Source organism: Populus euphratica, unplaced genomic scaffold (genome assembly GCF_000495115.2).
Source record: "Populus euphratica unplaced genomic scaffold, PopEup_1.0 scaffold237.1, whole genome shotgun sequence".
Classification (NCBI taxonomy): domain Eukaryota; kingdom Viridiplantae; phylum Streptophyta; class Magnoliopsida; order Malpighiales; family Salicaceae; genus Populus; species Populus euphratica.
The window spans coordinates 165209-183195 of NW_011500086.1; the positions used below are offsets into that span (position 1 = coordinate 165209).

A 17987-nucleotide genomic window follows, 5' to 3' on the forward strand; every position below is an offset into this window, starting at 1 on the left:
TATATATATATTAGTTAGTTTTTAATATTAGAAATAAGGGCGTTCAAACTTAATATTTGTTATGATAAATGATTTATTTAAGGAAAAATTACCATAATCCTTCTATAATTTAGTCATTTTTATCTTCATTATTTTCTCACTAGATCATATCATTTCATAATAATTAAAAATCATTCAAAGATTAAGATAAGATCAATTGTTGTCGCAACTATTAATGCACCATACAAGTACACGACTTCCATACTATATCTCATAATAAAGTAAAATATATTATATTGTTTTAGTCTTCTACTTTTCTTTTCTTTTTTTGTAAAAAGCAGTTTAAATCATCGATCATTCCGTAACATATTTTTTATGATAATTAACTTGAAAATTGTTGTTATTCATTTCCTATAGATTTTAGAGAAGTTTATGGAAAATTGAACTATTAGAATCTGTATGCCTTTATGCACATAGTTAAACATCTCAACTCCTTGTAAATTGATTATCGTAGTTTTGGAATAGAAAGTTCCTATCGATGAACTAATGTTGAGCTACTTCAAAAGTATGTGCAGTGATGTTTTTAATTCACTAATTAGTGCATGCTGCTTTCCTTGTTGCCTAAGACGTCCAACTTTTAATGTATGAATGTGTGTAAAGTTATTACTAATGCCCAACCCATTGGCAGCTTGGTACCTTCTTTCCAAATGGTCAAGGGTGTGTGTTTTGAAAACATGGCCTAAATTATAATTTAAAAACAAAATAATTTTTTTATTTAAATTTTTTTATACTGTTTTAGCGTGTGATGTTAAAAATATTTTTTAAAAAATAAAAATATATTATTTTAATATATTTTTAAATAAAAAAACTTTAAACTGGAATAATATCATATTGCTAAAGACAAAATAGGACGTACAACTTTTAATTCATTAATAAATTAACGATGACAAACTCTTTACTTCCTTTTAGTTTTAGGCCTAACATCCCTGTTGCTGAGACGCACATCCAGCAATTAATGTATTAATTAATGAGCTGAACATCTTTAAATGTTTTAATTGCAAGAGCTGACTTCTAAACTCGGTTTAGTTAACAAAAACTCTAACACATATAGGTTTTTTATGGTACTAGTAGATATATTTTATTGTAAATTTACATAGATGAGAAAAAAAATGAAAAATGATTAAATTGAGAAAATTAAAAAAATAACTGAAAAAATTGAACTGTAAAGAAAAAAAACCGATTAAAATTTTAAAAAACTAGCCGATTTGGTTCGTTTCAGTTTTGGTTTTTCAAGAAAAAATCAAAAAAACAAATAAAAACTAAGTCAAACTAGAAAAAAACCGAGTCAAAACCGAAGAAACCGAGCCAAAACAGGAGAAACCAATCCAAAATGAAAAGACTAAGCCAAACCGATTTAAACCGGTTTTGTCCTAAAAACATAATCAAACCGAACCAAAACTAGTCTGTTTGAACTGGTTTCGATTCTGTTTCAGTTTTTTTTTAAATTCGATTTGGTTACTTTTTTATAAAAACCAAACCAAACAAAAAATGATTACCCTATAAAAAATAATATTATGGTATCAAAAGTACTTTAATTTTTATAATTGGTTCATTAATTATTAAAATATTGTTTAGGTGTATGTTAGTATTTTCTATTTTTTACATAGTAAAAATATAGTTTTATCTCTAGATTTAACCATTTCTTAAATTGTTGTTCACGGGTGTTTTAGTCTTTTAAAAAAAATTGAAATGGTTAAAATATTTATTTACTTCTAAAAGCAAAAAATATTGAGTTGTTGATGAATGGATTTTTTATTTTTTGCACTTTAAAATATAGTAGAAATATTATTATATCTTTATAAAAAATAAAAATCAAGGCATGTGTACAAAGATATTTGTGTACTTTTAATATATTTGTTTTTTGTAATTTTTGTGTTCTTAAAGGGGCATTATGATATTTCTACTTTGGGAAACAATATTTATACTAAAAGGGTGCTAATTGTAACATTCATACGCCAACACGTAGAAGTTGTTCATAGTGTTTGAGCGATGCATGGAAACTCATTTAGTGGTCAAACTTGCCTTTCTGTCGTATCATTGAATACACTGATGTGTCCTCTTATTAATAAGGGAACACTTGTCAGCGTATCATATCGGTTTCTTGTTAGTGATCGTTTTTTTTGTTTTTTTTCTTCTTTTCTCTTTCATCCAAAAAAAGTACACCTCTGTTTTTTTTTTTATATATATTTCTAATTTTAGTCCCCTTTCTTCTTTTCTCTTTCATCCAAAGAAAATACACCTCTGTCTTTTTTATATATATTTCTAATTTTAGTCCCTATATTTCTTATTGTTTATTGTCATTCTTGGTCCTGTTATAAAAGTTTTAGTTATTGAATTATAATTTTTCATAAATTATTTTTTCTTATTCAGTCCTTATTTTTTTTATTTTTGATTGTTTTCCCTTAGCTGTTTTGTTAAAGTTTTCTTGATTTCTAATTTCATCCATCAATCAAAGTTTATATTCTTTATTGTTTTCAATTTAACCATTATTATTTTGATTTATTTTTTCTTCTGTTAAATTTTAATTGTTTTTAAATTAACCCTCCAATTTAAATTTTTTTTTATATCCTTTAATTTATTTTTTATTTCGATTTTTCTCCCTTATTATTTTAATCACCATTTTTTGAGGTTTTTTTTTCTTTTTTCATCCTTCAAACTTTGATTTGATAGGGGAATGGATTTTAAAGCTTTTTCATTTATGATGCTTCCAATATATTAATATGGGTAACGAGTTTGATAAATTCATGTGGTTTGAGATCCTTTTTTTTCAATTTCTTTTTAGCACTCACATTATTATTTTTTTAAAAAATAGTTTTGTGATTATCTTCAATTTCTACTCTATCGATTTATTTTTGTCTCATGGCCTATGCCATGGGTTTTACAGACTTTTTTGAATATTTTTTTAAATAATTTTTTTTGTATTTAACTTTTGAATAATTCCTTTTATTTTATACATGTGAGCTTTATTTTATAAAAAAATATTTATTTTTAAATAATATTTCTTATATGTTTGGTCATGCATAATGTTTTCAGTTTCATATCTATATTTTTATTTCTATTTCTATTATCTTTTATTGATTTAATAAACAAATTTAGTAGACATAAATAAGTAAATATCTCATTTTGCAATGTTATAACTTGATATTGACCCCATTTGTTTTTATTTTAAATCTTAAAGGGAGGTTAAATTTGGAATTAAATGATCGAGGACTAATTTTGATCAAGAGAGTGATTTTTCAACTTGTGAAAAAAATATGGACTATAATGTGTTTTTACCCTTTTCTCTCTTGATTTTCAGTTAAAAAAAAGATATGATAATTTTAGTTATCTATTTTCAAATTTAATTTTAAATTATAATCAAATTTAAATCTAAAAAAAATAAGTTTGTTTAAGATTTTATTTTTTATATGCTATAGAACTTCTGTATTATAAATATAGATTCCAGTGCATATAAAAAAAAAAAAAACAGACGGAGAGAACAAAAATAACTTGCCTTTGCTTCTTGATTTTCCCAGTCACAAGTCCAGCACAATACATCCATCACACTCCTTAAAAAAAAATGAGAGAAAAGCAAAGAGAAATAGTAGTAGCATAACATTTACGGGTATGTTTTTCCCATTTATTCCTTCGAATATGATTAGAGTCTGTGTTTGATGAGGTCAGTTGGTATTCTAAGTGTATATTCAGAGCATGAGATGCTGTTCGCCTGTTCTTGCACTCCTCATTTTAAAATCGCAAGCTTAATAAAATCCCGGTCCCTAACACACACACACACACACACACACAGGACTACTAAAAAAATCATTCTAGAATGTTTTTAACATTGCAAAAAGAAAAAAGGTTTTTGTTTCAGTATTTTTCTTCCTTTTTTGCATTGGTTCATGCACAACCCACACGTAAAAGAAAAATGAAGATATCTTTGTCCTTGGTCAATACGGCAGTTCAGTATGTTGAAAAGGGTAAAGGCAAAATTCTTTTTTTATTTAAAAAAAAAAAAGTTTTGCATGTGGCAAAGTACTTTAAAAAATAAAATCACTGTGGTATATTCGGACATTGCATATAAGAAAAAAAACCTTTGGTTTTCATGAAAAAAAAAATCTAAAAAGTTTTGCATGCTTAGGAGATAACTTCTTTTAGCATTTGTTTTTAGAAAAACAATACAAAAATATTTTGCTTGCATTTTTTAACTTTATAACAAATTTATGAAGTTCACTTTGCCAAAGTTAAAGGCCTATGGGGTTGACACTATATATTTAGTTTATTTCATTGGCAGTAGATGGGAAAATTTATATCAACTAATATAATTGAAAATATACTCAATATTCACTAGTATCAAAGTTATAAATATTAACACTAAAATCAAAAATAATTTTAAAATCCTAATATTCATTGATGTAATAATTGAAAAATCATTCATGTTCTTCATGTAGAACCAACAAATATTAAAGTTGAAAGTATTTGTATTTGAATATTCAATAATACTAGAGTCAAAAATATTATAGGTAAACCATAAAAAACATAATACAACAAATTATTAAGGGGTGATGGTATCTTTTTTTACCTAATAAATATCATACCATGGAATTGTTGTTAACCAATTAGGATTCTTCCTAACCATAATATTAAATAGCGACTCCTTATATTTTTTTTTTTAAATTAAAGGTTGTTGCTATGTCAAGTGCGACATGCAGGATCAAATATCTTAACCTATATTCATCTCTCAATTCTTCTAGTTTATCTTTTGATTATTTTTAATAATTTTTTTATTTACATAAATGATTATTGGTTTTTTCGTTAGATGCTTGTATGAGCTTTTTAATTTATACTTTGAATTTTTTTAGAAAATAGCATGTGTCACGCTTGGATATCATAGCGACTTTTAAAAATTTCTCAAAAGACAAAAAGAACATATATCTAACATCTTTTTTTTTAAAAAAAAAAGATATAGTTTAAAAAGTAGTCACCTAGTATTATGATCAATAAAAACCCTAACTAGTTAACAGAAATTCCACGGTACAGAACTAGTTACGTGAAAGAGAAAATATTATCATCCGTTAAGCGTTCTATCTGAAACAGGTTGCATTACTAGTCTTGTCTTAAATTCCTGAGATTTTTTTTTTCTATTCTTATAGTCTTCCTATAACATTCCTAGCTCTGGTATTAGTAAATATTCACCTATGAATATTTACCACTCTAATGTTAGTAAATATTGCATAACCTGAAAGGTACAATATTCTTAACTCTAGTGTTAGTGAATAAATCTGTAAAATTTAGATTAAAAAAAAAGAACTATATTTTTATTATGATTTTTAAATTTTTTTAGAATATTTTTTTATTATGATTTTTAAATTTTTTTAGTTAATTTTATTTTTTTAATATTAAGCTAATTAAAAATTATAACTGTTGATTTCCTTATAAAACACTACGCATTGCTATAGTGTTTCCCTATATGGTTTTTTCCTTATGTTTTTTTTTTGTTTTGATTTTTTAAGTGTGAGGAGCCCATAAATAAATAAATAAAATATCAAATTTTTTTTGAAATTTTCTTATATTTAAAATAGATTAAAAATTTGAAATTTTCTTATATTTAAAATAGATTGTTTAGCTAGATATTAAAATAAAAAAAATAACATAAACAAAATAAAGAAAAGAGGGTGTGTTTTATAAAACAAAAAAACAAAAAAAAACTTTAGGCCGAAGCAACTGGGGTCAGCTGGGCCTGAGCCCCAAACCCGGCCCGTCCCAATCTTTTTCGTATTTTAGGCTGCATCTAGTTTTCTCTGCCTTTTCTTTCTGTTTTTTCCTTTTCCTTTTCTTTTTCCTCTCTTTTTTCCTCCCCCTGTGTTGATCTTCGGTTGGCCTTTAATAGGAGGTGGACTCCTAATCGGGGACTTGGTGTTTTGGTGGGACAAAAACATCGACAGTCCTGCCACTGTGAACTGTCGATGACGGGTTGCCTAGACGCTCCATGACACGTCAAGGCATGATGGGGAACTGGAACCAAGCTGAATTCTCATGGTAAATGAACTGGTCCTGGCAATATTTGGTCTTGGCTGGGCTGGTTTTCCATTTGCTTTTTCCTTAGCTCGGTCGGCTCTGTTCCAAGGAGGAAGAGGATGAACAGTCCTCCCAGGAACGATGTCGTTTCGTAGGCTGGAATGGGCAATTTCAATTTGCCTCCCGAAGGTATCTCGTAATTGAGTTCCTGCCCTTGGAAAGTTTCTTTTCATTTCTTTTTAATTTGGTCCCTGCATCAATGACAATTGGACCCCTGCATTTTGGCGCCATTTACAAAATGATACTTGGTTTCTAATTTAATCAATTTAATTCTTAACTCTTTAATTTTTAATTTTTTAAAAATTACCCCTGAAAAAATCAATTAACTTGACTCTTTAATTTTTAATTTTGTAAAAATTACCCCTGAAAAAATCAATTAACCTCCACATAGTGCTCTTGGTCCTTGCACTTTAGTTTTTTGCAATTTTAACATAAATCAGTCTAGAATTTTAATATTTCTTCAATTAAACCCTGATTTCATTAATTAAACTAATTGAAAACTTAATTAAGTTCCAAAACTTATCATTTTTTCAATTAAGCTATTGATTTCATTAATTAAACTAATTTAAAATTTAATTAAGTCCCTAAACCTATCAATTCTTTTAATTTCTACTAAAATTGACTTTCAAATTTATAGTTTCATCTTGGTTAGCTCTCAAGACTTTAACTTTGTGTTGTCTTGACCAAAACTTTAAATTATTCTTCATTCATTTTCATTTTTGTTTGATGAATTTTTGTTGTTAAAAATTAGGTTATGAAAACATGCATGGCAAAGGTTTTTAAAAAAAGAAACATTTATAGCATGCAAGTTAAATAGCTAGTTTAATCCTTAAAATACATATAACTTTTAAGTTATACAATAATATTCTAGATGCCAACTAACCGTCTTTACTCAAAGAGCTTAAATTGTTAGGTGATATTGTATAAATGATTTTATACAAGTTTTTTAGCATATTTTCTCAAATAATAGTTCTTTGAGCTTGAAAATTATATAGATCCATCATTAATTATCTTATACTTAATTTCATTAATTTAATTATAAAAAATAAATATAATGATTTTCCAGACTACTTGATTATTAAAACTTTGATACCATAAGTTTTAGATTTAAAATGTTTACCTAACAGAAAACTTTGATAAATTGTAGAGCCTCATAGTTATAATTCTCTATTTCTTAAACAAATAAGGCTTTTAATGTCATTTTTATGAATTAATAAATTAAAATAATTAAAATTAATTTTGCAAAACTTAATAAAAGTTATATTGGTATAGCCTTCAAATTTGAAAAAATTTAGAAACTAAAAGTCTAAGATTCACAAGTAGGATAATTCAATTCATAAACTTCTTTTAACATTAATGAAATAACTAATGAAACTAAGGTTGTAAATTTTAATTTAGTAAAATGAAAATAATGTCTCGACCCACCTTCTTTTAACATTAATGTCTCAATTATTGTAAACTTGTAGTTCAAACCAAGCCAGCAATTACTAGTCATTTAGGCAATTATATGAGAACAAATTCAAGCTAAGACGATCAAAATTTGTGTTAAGATAACCCAATTGAGGGATAAATTGAATTTCATCAAGCAGATGCATGCAACTCTTACTAGTACTTATGTTTCACCTTGTTACCCCCTAGTTTCGATTAAGATCTACATTCACCTCCTCCTTTAGCTTATGCCCATTAAATAGATAAATTGTATTTCATAATAATTTTAAATTAATAATACAAATTTTATTTATTAAAAAAACATAATTGCGTTTAGTACCAACAAAATTATTGATGAAATGTGAAATACCAATGAAATTACCAACAGACTACTAATGAAATTACCAACAGACTGAGCCCCTAAGAGAGTTCAAGAGAGTTAAAAAAATTATAAAATTTGTCATTGTTAGATGTAATTATTTAATGGAGTGATTTCATTAATAATATGTATGTCACATATGTGCGACATCAAGACAATCATCTTCCAGGATCAAGATCATTGGCAATGATATAGTTGGAAAGAACAAAGATCTCAGTAAAAAAAAAAAGGAGGGAATGAGAGTCTCTATCTAATATTTTAGTTATTAGAAACTATATATTGTCTTAAAATTTAAGTAATGGGACTTTTTGTGTTACGAAAAGGTATTAGTATCCCTAATACATCTTACTTAATGTAAGCTGCATTATTTATTTGTATGATATAAATTAAGATAATATTATGTTTTCTAATTAATGGTTTGTTTAAAGTTTAAGAAAAGTCCTCATTTATAAGAAAGTTCTTATTTTATCAAGTTAAAAGCCTAACATTTCTAATGTCAATTTTAAAAAATAAAAAAATTTAAAAAATATGCTATCTTTTTTATTTAATATCAAAAATATATCTTACATATAAGTTTATAATCTTGCATATTAAAATAGAGAAAAAAAATTGAAATGTAGACCAAAATCCTTTGAAATTTTACAAACTTATTATAAAATCTATGTAATATTTTAAAACATGTTAAAATATTTTAGATTTTTTTTAAAAAAAAAAACTTAAATAGCTTTAGTATTTTTATCCATATGCAAAGAAAAAAACACTTTTTTAGACTTTATTTGGCAAAAACTTATTTTTCTTTGTATAAAACTACAACAAATAAGCTTAAAGAGTGTTTGTCAAACACGCCTTTAAAACATGTTAAAACACCTGAAAGGAACCAACAACATGGACCCCAAAGCCCTTTTAACAAAAAACTATAGCAAGCCAACAAGGTATGAAACCCTTTGACCCTTTATTTATTTTTTTTACTTGACTCTATCGAGTTAACTTGAAATTTTTAGTTCCATCATAAATTGAACCAAAAATTCTATTTTGAACTGAAAAGCAACCCTAAAACAAAACTAAAGCAAAAAAAAAAAAAGGATTAAACACCCAAAAAAAATAAAAACTCAAAAATTCTTAAACAAAATAGATCAAATATACAAAAAGAAAAAACACCTGAAAGGAACCAACAACATGGAACCCATACAAACCACATTTGGTTAAAATAAAAGCACTTACATGTCAAAAAACATGCGAGCATCAATGATCTAACATCCACTCTCAAGCCTAGAAATGAGTTTTTTTGGCTTCTAAAACATGCTTATTTTATCACAACAAATCACACTAGAAAAAAATATCAAAACATCAACATTAAATATGAGGTATCAAATCCAAAAACTAACATCCTAAAAGAGCCTACATGTTCATGCAATAAAGATTCAAATTGATTTTCTAAACCTGTTTATGAATAAGCCTGGAAAACTCAGGATAAACATCTTTGCTTTAACATGCATGACTTATGCAAAACAAAAACTAAAACAACATTATATATATATATATATAACAACTTTAATATATCAAAAATACAAAAAAAAAACTTCAAAAGAACATCATTAAATAAAATAATACAATAATAAAGAAGTGAATGCAACATCATTTGCTAAACTTTCTAAACCTCTTTTCTATTCTTGTAACTATAAATGTAAAACAAAATAAATATAAAAACAAGCTATAAAGGACTTGCTTTTAGGTCTGTGATGTATACTTAGAACAATTGCTCTTTCTTCGCTTTTTTTTGGGAAATATTGCCTCACAAACTTACAAAACTTAAGAAAACTTTTGTTTAAGCTTTTAGGCCTCTACTTTTATATTTCTTATTGATATTTCTCTTATTTCTCTTATTTTTCCTTATCTTTTTCTTTTTTCTTTCCTCTTTTAAGCCACCTTTTTTTTGTCTTAAAGGGGGTATGCATATGGTTTTGTTAGGGTTTTGTGAGGTCTTATATTTATCTATGACCTTTTGATCTTGATAGAAGTGTTATAGACCCTTGATAAGAAATAATTGGTGACACTTTGTATGTGAACACACAAAAATCAAATTGTTTTTTGCATAATGGTTGTATTGTTGGGGCTAACTGAGTTGCCCACTTACAAAGCTCGTTAAAACAATTCTAATGTCATTATCACTTGAAACCAGTTGAAGTTGGTAAAGGAGGGTGCATACCTTTCATTTGGATCTAAACTTGCTTAATGTAAATGTTTGTAACTCCATATTTATGCATTTGAAGTTGTCACCTCAATCATCCAAAAATGTCAAAATAGAGGTACAAACTGACGAACAATATGTCATTCTCCTTCTCTTCATTAAGTCTGAATGACACGTCATTTAGGATTTTTAATTTGGGATTTGGTAAAATTCAATCAAATTCTTATTCTTCCAATTACTTTTAATTGTGCTCGTAATGACCCTCAGACTTTTAATTTCATACAATTTTACCCTTGTCAAACTCAATTGTCAGCCCTAAAATTGACTACTATTTTAATTCTAGTTCTTGATTCTGAATTTGTGTATTTTGACCTTTAATTAATTAATAAACTTTTAATTTTTTCAATTTAGCCCTTGATGTGGTCAATTTCAGCCTTTGTATTTGCACGTTTTTTTTTAGTTTGGTCTTTTGTTTTGGATTTATTCAATCAAGTTCATAATTGCCTATCAAACTTTAATATTTATGCAATCAAGCCTCTGATTTGATTAAATTAACTCTTATAAACTGCAATTCAATCCTCATACTTTAATTTCTTCCAATTAAAGTGTAATTTGACTTCAAAAAAATAATTTATCTTATAATTAAGTCCTTAATAAATACAATTAGACACTGAAAAATTCTATTTGAGTCCTTGAACATTTAATTTTTAATTTTCTTCCTCAAATTGAATTTTCCATTGCCAATATGGGCTTTATTAGTCAAAAATACATTGTTAAATTTTTCAATCTTGTACATTTTAATCTTCCTCAACATGTATTTGACAATTCCTTAGGTGTTCAAGAATATTTTTCTCACTGATATTTTTTTTTTATTTTCTATATTTTTCTCATTGATATTTTTTTTATTTTCTTCCAATATATTTTAAATTTTGTATATATTTTTTTAATTTTTTTATATAGGGGCTTAAAAATAGATAACAACAGATACCCTTTATTTACAATACTTACAAAGCAAAGGCTTGTCAAATGCTTTGTCTAGTAAGTTTGTAAAGACAAATAAATTATTCTTCAAAACTAATCTTCTTAATGCTTTTAGTTTGGTTAATTTATCTTTGCAACAATCCCCTTCAATCAAGAATTATAACCACACTGTTTATAGCTCAATTAACCTCAATTTCAATCTGGAAATTCCCTTTAACCAGAACCAAAATATCTATTTATAGCTCGATTAACCTGAAATCTCAATCTAGTGATTCCTTTTAACTAGAATCAAAATCTTTATCTACAACTTAGTTACTCCAAAATTTTAATATGGTGATTCCCTTTAACCAAAACCAAAATATTGCAGCTATGAGGAAAATTATATGCTCATAACTATTCTCCTACATAACTAATTTTTTTTCCAGCTTAGTTGACCTAAAATCTTGAATCTCAACGATCCTTTAATTGGGACTTTCAAAGGGTGTCTTTAACTATTTTAATTGACAAGGCTAGCTAGATTTTCTAAAGACATGGTTGAATTTCTTGGTGCTTTTTGATTGCAGAGTTAACCTATCTTTCTTAATGCAGTGTTGTGTTGATACTTCACAATCATGAGATTTAAAAACTTGGTACTTTCTAATTGCATGGTTAACCTGATCCTTCTTAATCATGAGATTGATCTTCTTCTTTTCTTGAGAACTTTCTAATAATAGGGTTCTTTTCACTTTTCTTTCTAATTGCAAGGTTTAAATTTCTTGGTGTTTTCTAATTGCAAGGTTGACCTGAAATTTTCCAATCACAGGATTTGAAAACTTGGTACTTCCTAATTGCAGGGTTAACCTAATACTTGCCGATACTTGGTACTTCCTAATTGCAGGGTTAACCTAATACTTGCCGATAACAGGGTTTGAATTTGATGTTTTCTTATTAGAGAGTTAACTTGATACTTATTGATTGTGGGGTTTGAATTTGATATTTCTTGATTGTAAGGTTTACTTGATACTTTTTAAGAACACATGTGAAGAAGAATGAAAATCCAACTTATGAGCATGAAATGGATATAAAATGGGAAAACAAAGACACAAAAGTATACAGAAAATTATAATTAAGAGTACAATAAAACAAACACTCAAAGGAAGATTTATTTTGGAGAATAAGAGTAGACACGCGAGAGATTTATTTTGAAAAATAAAAATAAACATATAATTAGTAAGGTATATTGATGATTCAAAAGCATAATTCTAGAATTGTAGCGTGCAATACATTGCCTAGAAGAATCAGACCAGTATCCACAATGTGCCAATGTAATGAAAAAAACAAAAAACAAAAATAATAAGTAAAGCCCTACCAAAGCCCGTTTCTCCAAAAAGAGAGAGAGCTTTAATTAACACTGAATTTGAGTTAAGTGCATGGCGAAGAGTCTAAGTCGTGTAATTTGGACGGGTTCACAAGCGGCGTGGCATCTTCGTGTGGCGGCCGAGGCGGTGCTAGTAGCGGCCAAAAAACAGAAGAGGATGTACAGGAGGTTATCAGAACTAGGGGCAAGTAGAGGGAGCGTATCAAAGACGTTACATGAGTTCATATTGGAGGGTGGGAAAACAAGAAAAATCAATCTCACAGCTTGCATCAAAGAGCTCCGCATGTACGGTAGGTTCAACCATGCCATTAAGGTAATGGAGTGGATGCAGAAGAGGAAAACGAACTTTTCACATGCTGATCATGCAGTTTACCTAGATCTTACAGCAAAAACCAAAGGGTTTGCTGCAGCGGAGAATTATTTTGACAACCTCCCACCATCTGTGCAAAATCATGTTACTTATTCAACACTTCTGAACTGTTACTGCAAGGAACTTATGTCTGAAAAGTCACCGACTCTTTTTGAAAAAATGGACAACATGAAGGTGTGTAGCTCAAACTTTATATAAGGTACTTTCGGTTAATGTTTCAAGATAAAAATATAAAATATAAAATGAAAAAAAATATACTTGGTCCTATATCTTAGTTATTTTCAGTTTTCCTTCTTTTTTCTGGTCTTTTTATTTCTGTTATAACAGTATAGTACTGATTTCTTTTTCTTTTTTCCATATTCTTTTCCTTTATTTCTCTACGTCATCAGTTTCTTTTTATTATTATTATTATTATTATTATTATTATTCTATGTGGGCATGTCTTTCTTCAGCTATTAGTTTTATGACCTTTTCAATATACTTTAGATGTTATCCCAAAAAAATATGTTTAGTTAAATGGATAAAAACAAAAATATGAAAATAAATATGTTTTCAAATCAATTTTAAATAATTTTTTTAAATACAAAAGACAGGAAGAAGATGTCTCAATTGTGTTTGTTTTCTGATAATGACCGATAGTTATATTGAAAAGTAGTTGTTAGATATTTAAAAAATAATTGAACATTTAATAGAAAGAGTTGTTACACAAGGAACAATACATAGGAATAATTACGTTTGTTTCTTGTATCATGAGACGTTATCTAAACTCTACCTAAAAAACATTAAAAATTAATTTATGACTTTCTGATAATTGAGTTTATATGGATATAATGGACTAATATTATCATGGTTGTCACGGATATATAATGTGAATGGATGAATAGCATGTGATTGATTTGAAACATATAGAATTAATTTATATAATAATTTCTCGAATCAAATACTATTACAACTTACATTAATTTATCCATATAATAATTTTTTGGATAAAAAATATTCCATCTCACATATGTAATTAACCCTTCAACCTTTTTCAAGCCATAGGGTTAGTTCTGCTTTCTTTTATATACTTGGCAAAGCAATACCCTTTACATTTCACAAACAATCTTCGGTGAATAGAGAACAAGAGTTGGGTCTTAAAACTAGAAATGGAGATTGTACAGGATCAAGAAATATCAGAACCTGTGAGTCCTTCAGGACAATTTCTGAGCAGCTCTATTCTATCACTCTCTATCATTGCTGTTATGGAATTCGAAGCGCCTTTTGATAACTCCCAAGCTATTCCATTTCTCAAGGATGTTTTCCTCCCTATCAACCCTCGTTTCTCCTCCATAATGGTACTTTTTCTACCTTAGTTTCTTCATTCTTCTCCTTACCTTTGCATCAATAGCATCGACCAAATAGAGTTTTGAAATTACAGGTTGCAGATAAAGATGGAGTAAAGCGATGGAAGAGGGTGGAAGTGAGGCTCACGGATCATGTAAATTTTCCGGTTTTCACCACCGGAATGTCAACTCAATTTTATGATGAATGCTTTGATGAGTATCTTTCAAAAATGGCAATGGAGCAGTTGCCTCAAAGCCAGCCATTATGGGAAGTTCACATAATAAATTACCCCACAAGTCACGCAGCTAGTAACATAATATTCAAGCTACACCATTCACTTGGTGATGGCTTCTCTTTAATGGGAGCTCTCCTTTCTTGTTTGCAAAGAGCTGATGCTCCTCCTCTTCCCTTGACATTTCCTTCTGTTCAATTACACACCAATACGTCTGGCAGAAATTGTAGCATGTTCCGAAAAGTGCCTAGATTTTTCTCCTCAGTTTACAACACTGCATCAGATTTTTGTTCAAGCATTATACAGAGTTGTTTGGTAAAGGATGACAAAACACCAATACGATCAGGGCATTCTGGAGTAGAGTTTCTTCCTGTTGCCATAACAACAATGACTTTCTCTCTTGATCAAATTAAACAAATCAAGGCCAAGCTTGGAGTGGTAAGATCAAGAAAACTTCAATTTCTTCTTAAAAAACTTCGTGCCTCCTCTCACAAAGCCTAGTACTTAATTAATGACATATAATTTTCTCGTTGAATTAATTACGTTTCTTGGTAATTACAGACAATAAATGATGTGATTACTGGAATTATATTCTTGGGAGCTCGGATGTACATGGAAACAGTGAGCCAAGGATCAGGCAGTGCATGTAGTACATCATTGGTGCTTCTTAATACAAGAATGCATGGAGGCTACAAGTCAATCCAAGAAATGGTAAAACCTGATGCTGAGTCGCCATGGGGCAACCATTTTGCTTTCTTGAACGTACGAATTCCAAAGTTAAGAGACGCTGAGGCTAAGAATAATCCCTTAAAATTTATCCTCAATGCAAGAAAAATCATCAAGAAGAAGAGAACCTCTTTTGGTGTTAACCTCACTGCTAAGTACCTTCAACTTGTTGCGAAATTTCGAGGTCCAAACGTATGGTACTTGCCTTTTTTGAGTGAAATACTTATTTAGGACCTCTTATTCTTCTTCTTCTTTTTTTTTTTTATGGGTGGACATTACTATATAGTATATACCACTCCATGTTATGATTTTTGAGATCTTGCTCCTGCAGGGTGCATCTAAGTACATATATGGCACAATGGAGAATACAAGCATGGGAATCTCAAATGTAAGGGGGCCAATGGAGCAGATGGCCTTGGCTAATAATCCAATTAATGGGCTATATTTTGTGGTGACAGGAGCACCTCAGGTATAATGTTCAAGTAATTTTCAAACAGTAAATTATTCATCGTGTCCCTGGAATTTCAACGTGATTATAATTCAGTCCTTCATATTTGGAAACCTCTTACTTACAGTCTCTTCAATTTTATTTACCGTTTAATCATTAGTTTTTATTTCTTTAAGATATGTTTGAGAGTATAATATTAGTTGTTTTTTAAAGTGCTTAAAAATACATCTAAATAATATTTTTTATTTTAAAAAGTATTATTTTTAACATCAACATATCGAAATAATATTATGAGAAAAATAATATTAATTTTAAGTAAAAAAATAAAAAAAGATTTAATTTTTTTCATAACACTTTTAAATGACAATTTAAATTGTTGTTATGAACAACAATAATGCACTAACAATTTTCATATATACAAAGGCCAGATTTTTTTTTCTAAGTTTTTCCTTTTTATTTTATCAAGTCCCTGCATTTTATTTTGGTTATTGGTTTCATAGTATTTTCAATATACTCTTGGTGCTTACAGTTTGTTTGGAAGTGTGGTTGTTGTTGTTTTTCAAATAGTTTTTTGTGTTAAAATGCATGCCAATGATTTTTTTTATTTTTTAAAAATTATTTTTGACATCAGCACATCAAAATGATTTGAAAATATTAAAAATATATTAATTTAAAGTTAATAAAAAATAAAAAATTTTAATTTTTTTTAAAAATGCTTTTGAAATGCAGAAACAAACAAAGCTTTAGTATTTTAAAAAAGAGTTTTTAGTGGGACTCGTGCAAAACTATGGTGTTTATTGATTAAAAAACATTTTTAAATATATGTTCGAGACAAAACATAGATCACACCACACGAAAAAAAAAAACATCAAACCTAAGTTGTAACTGCATTGAAACCCTAAGGATTAAAAAACAATTCACTCATTTTCAAAGGATAAAAACAAACATTATGAAATCTTGTTATTTTATTTTTCTCTTCTTTTTCAATTTGTAGTTGTTATTTGTTTTATTTTTCTCTTCTTTTTCAATTTGTAACATCATTGTGATTATGACATGGTTTGTTTTGGTGCAAATGCAGAGCCTTGTAGCAGGAGTAACAAGCTATGTGGGGAAGCTTCGGGTCGCTCTACTTGTAGAGAAAGACTTCATTGATCCACGGAAGCTCAAGTCACACACAGAAAAAGCATTTGATATGATATTCGAAGCTGCATGCAGGGAAAGTACTCAACAAGCCACTTAAAGATCCCAGCAAGCAAACAGCTTTTTATTTTTATTTTTTATGGTAATCAAGTAATATAATTGATGAAAGCTAGCCATTTAGTGGTCGCTAACCTTCTTATGCAAACAGCTTTCTCATTTAGTAGTCACTATTGTTGAAAGAATAAATATAATTGCGTGCCAATGTTATGAAACCGTACTATTTTATTTTATTTTTAAGCGTTATATTCACATGGTTTGTTGTTTGTGTATGGAATTAAATTCATTTTTTTTCACATATCAAATGCAAATCATAATCGTAGAACTTCAATAGAGACGTGTGCAAAATATTACAATAAAAAAAATATTATTCTTCCAATTTTCTTTTATTTTCCTTTTCTTTTTCTTTTTCTTTTTAAGATTCTGATTATTCTCAACCACTACTTCATCCCTAATTTCTCCAGGAAAATAACCAAATAATAATATCTAATTTGAAACTTTCAATTAGAAAGTTTCTATTATTTTATGTACAAAAATAAATAAATAAAAAAAGTTACAGAAATGAAATATCGCCTGCATGTATATAAGAGATCTAGGAACCAAATGCCAAAAAAAAAATCAATTTTATTACTTGAAAGATGGCATGATCGTATTAATAACCTTTAAAATATTAAAAGAAAAACGTTATTTTTTATTTATGATTAGGGAATTATTTTTTTAGCAGTTTTCACATGTATATATATTGAAACTAAGTCGTCCTCTTCGACGTGTTTGAAGACGGATTATTTTTTGGTAAGATTTCATAAGAACTTTTTAAAAAAGTCTAACCTAATATTTGAATCTTAATAACTAATAAAGGGTCATACAATTAGCCATCATATATATATGTAAACCAAATATAAATTATATAATTCCTAAAAAAGCCCAGCAAGTAGATAGTTGTCTCGTTGCCTCTCCTGGTTGACAGATACCATTCAAATAAATGCATGTGACTATAGTTGAAAAAAAAAATATTCACATGGTTTGTTTGTGTATGGAACTAAATTATTTTTTCTCATATATCAAATACAAGTTATTATCGTAGAACTTCAATAGAGACGTATGGAAAATATTACAATAAAAAAAAGTATCATGCTTCCAAATTTCTTAAGATTCAGATCATTTTTAACGACTACCTCATCTCTAATTTCATCAAGAAAATGGCACAATAATAAAAGTTAATTTTTAAACTTTCAATTATGTCGTGAAAAACTTCAAAC

At 28.0% G+C, this 17987-nt stretch overlaps 1 protein-coding gene across 2 annotated transcripts; it reads left to right on the forward strand.

The window, feature by feature from the left end:
- Nucleotides 1–13857: 13857 nt before the first annotated feature.
- LOC105108972 (O-acyltransferase WSD1-like) lies at nt 13858–17061 on the forward strand. 2 transcript variants are annotated; one of them, XM_011003509.1, is made up of 5 exons: nt 13858–14136; nt 14220–14795; nt 14919–15275; nt 15415–15552; nt 16610–17061. In XM_011003509.1, the coding sequence occupies exons 1-5, from the start codon at nt 13948–13950 to the stop codon at nt 16769–16771; spliced, it is 1422 nt and encodes a 473-aa protein (XP_011001811.1). In that variant the 5' UTR covers nt 13858–13947; the 3' UTR covers nt 16772–17061. The 2 variants fall into 2 exon arrangements, with proteins under 2 accessions (XP_011001811.1, XP_011001812.1); XM_011003510.1 differs by lacking the exon at nt 16610–17061 and having other exon boundaries at nt 14919–15280; nt 15415–15504.
- Nucleotides 17062–17987: the final 926 nt, after the last annotated feature.

Bases quoted from the DNA above. Each gene is read 5' to 3' on its own strand.
- LOC105108972 (XM_011003509.1), top strand. From the start codon at position 13,948: ATGGAGATTGTACAGGATCAAGAAATATCAGAACCTGTGAGTCCTTCA. The intron at 15,276-15,414 runs GTATGGTACTTG...TTGCTCCTGCAG, and splicing joins CGAAATTTCGAGGTCCAAAC to GGTGCATCTAAGTACATATA. The intron at 15,553-16,609 runs GTATAATGTTCA...GTGCAAATGCAG, and splicing joins TGGTGACAGGAGCACCTCAG to AGCCTTGTAGCAGGAGTAAC.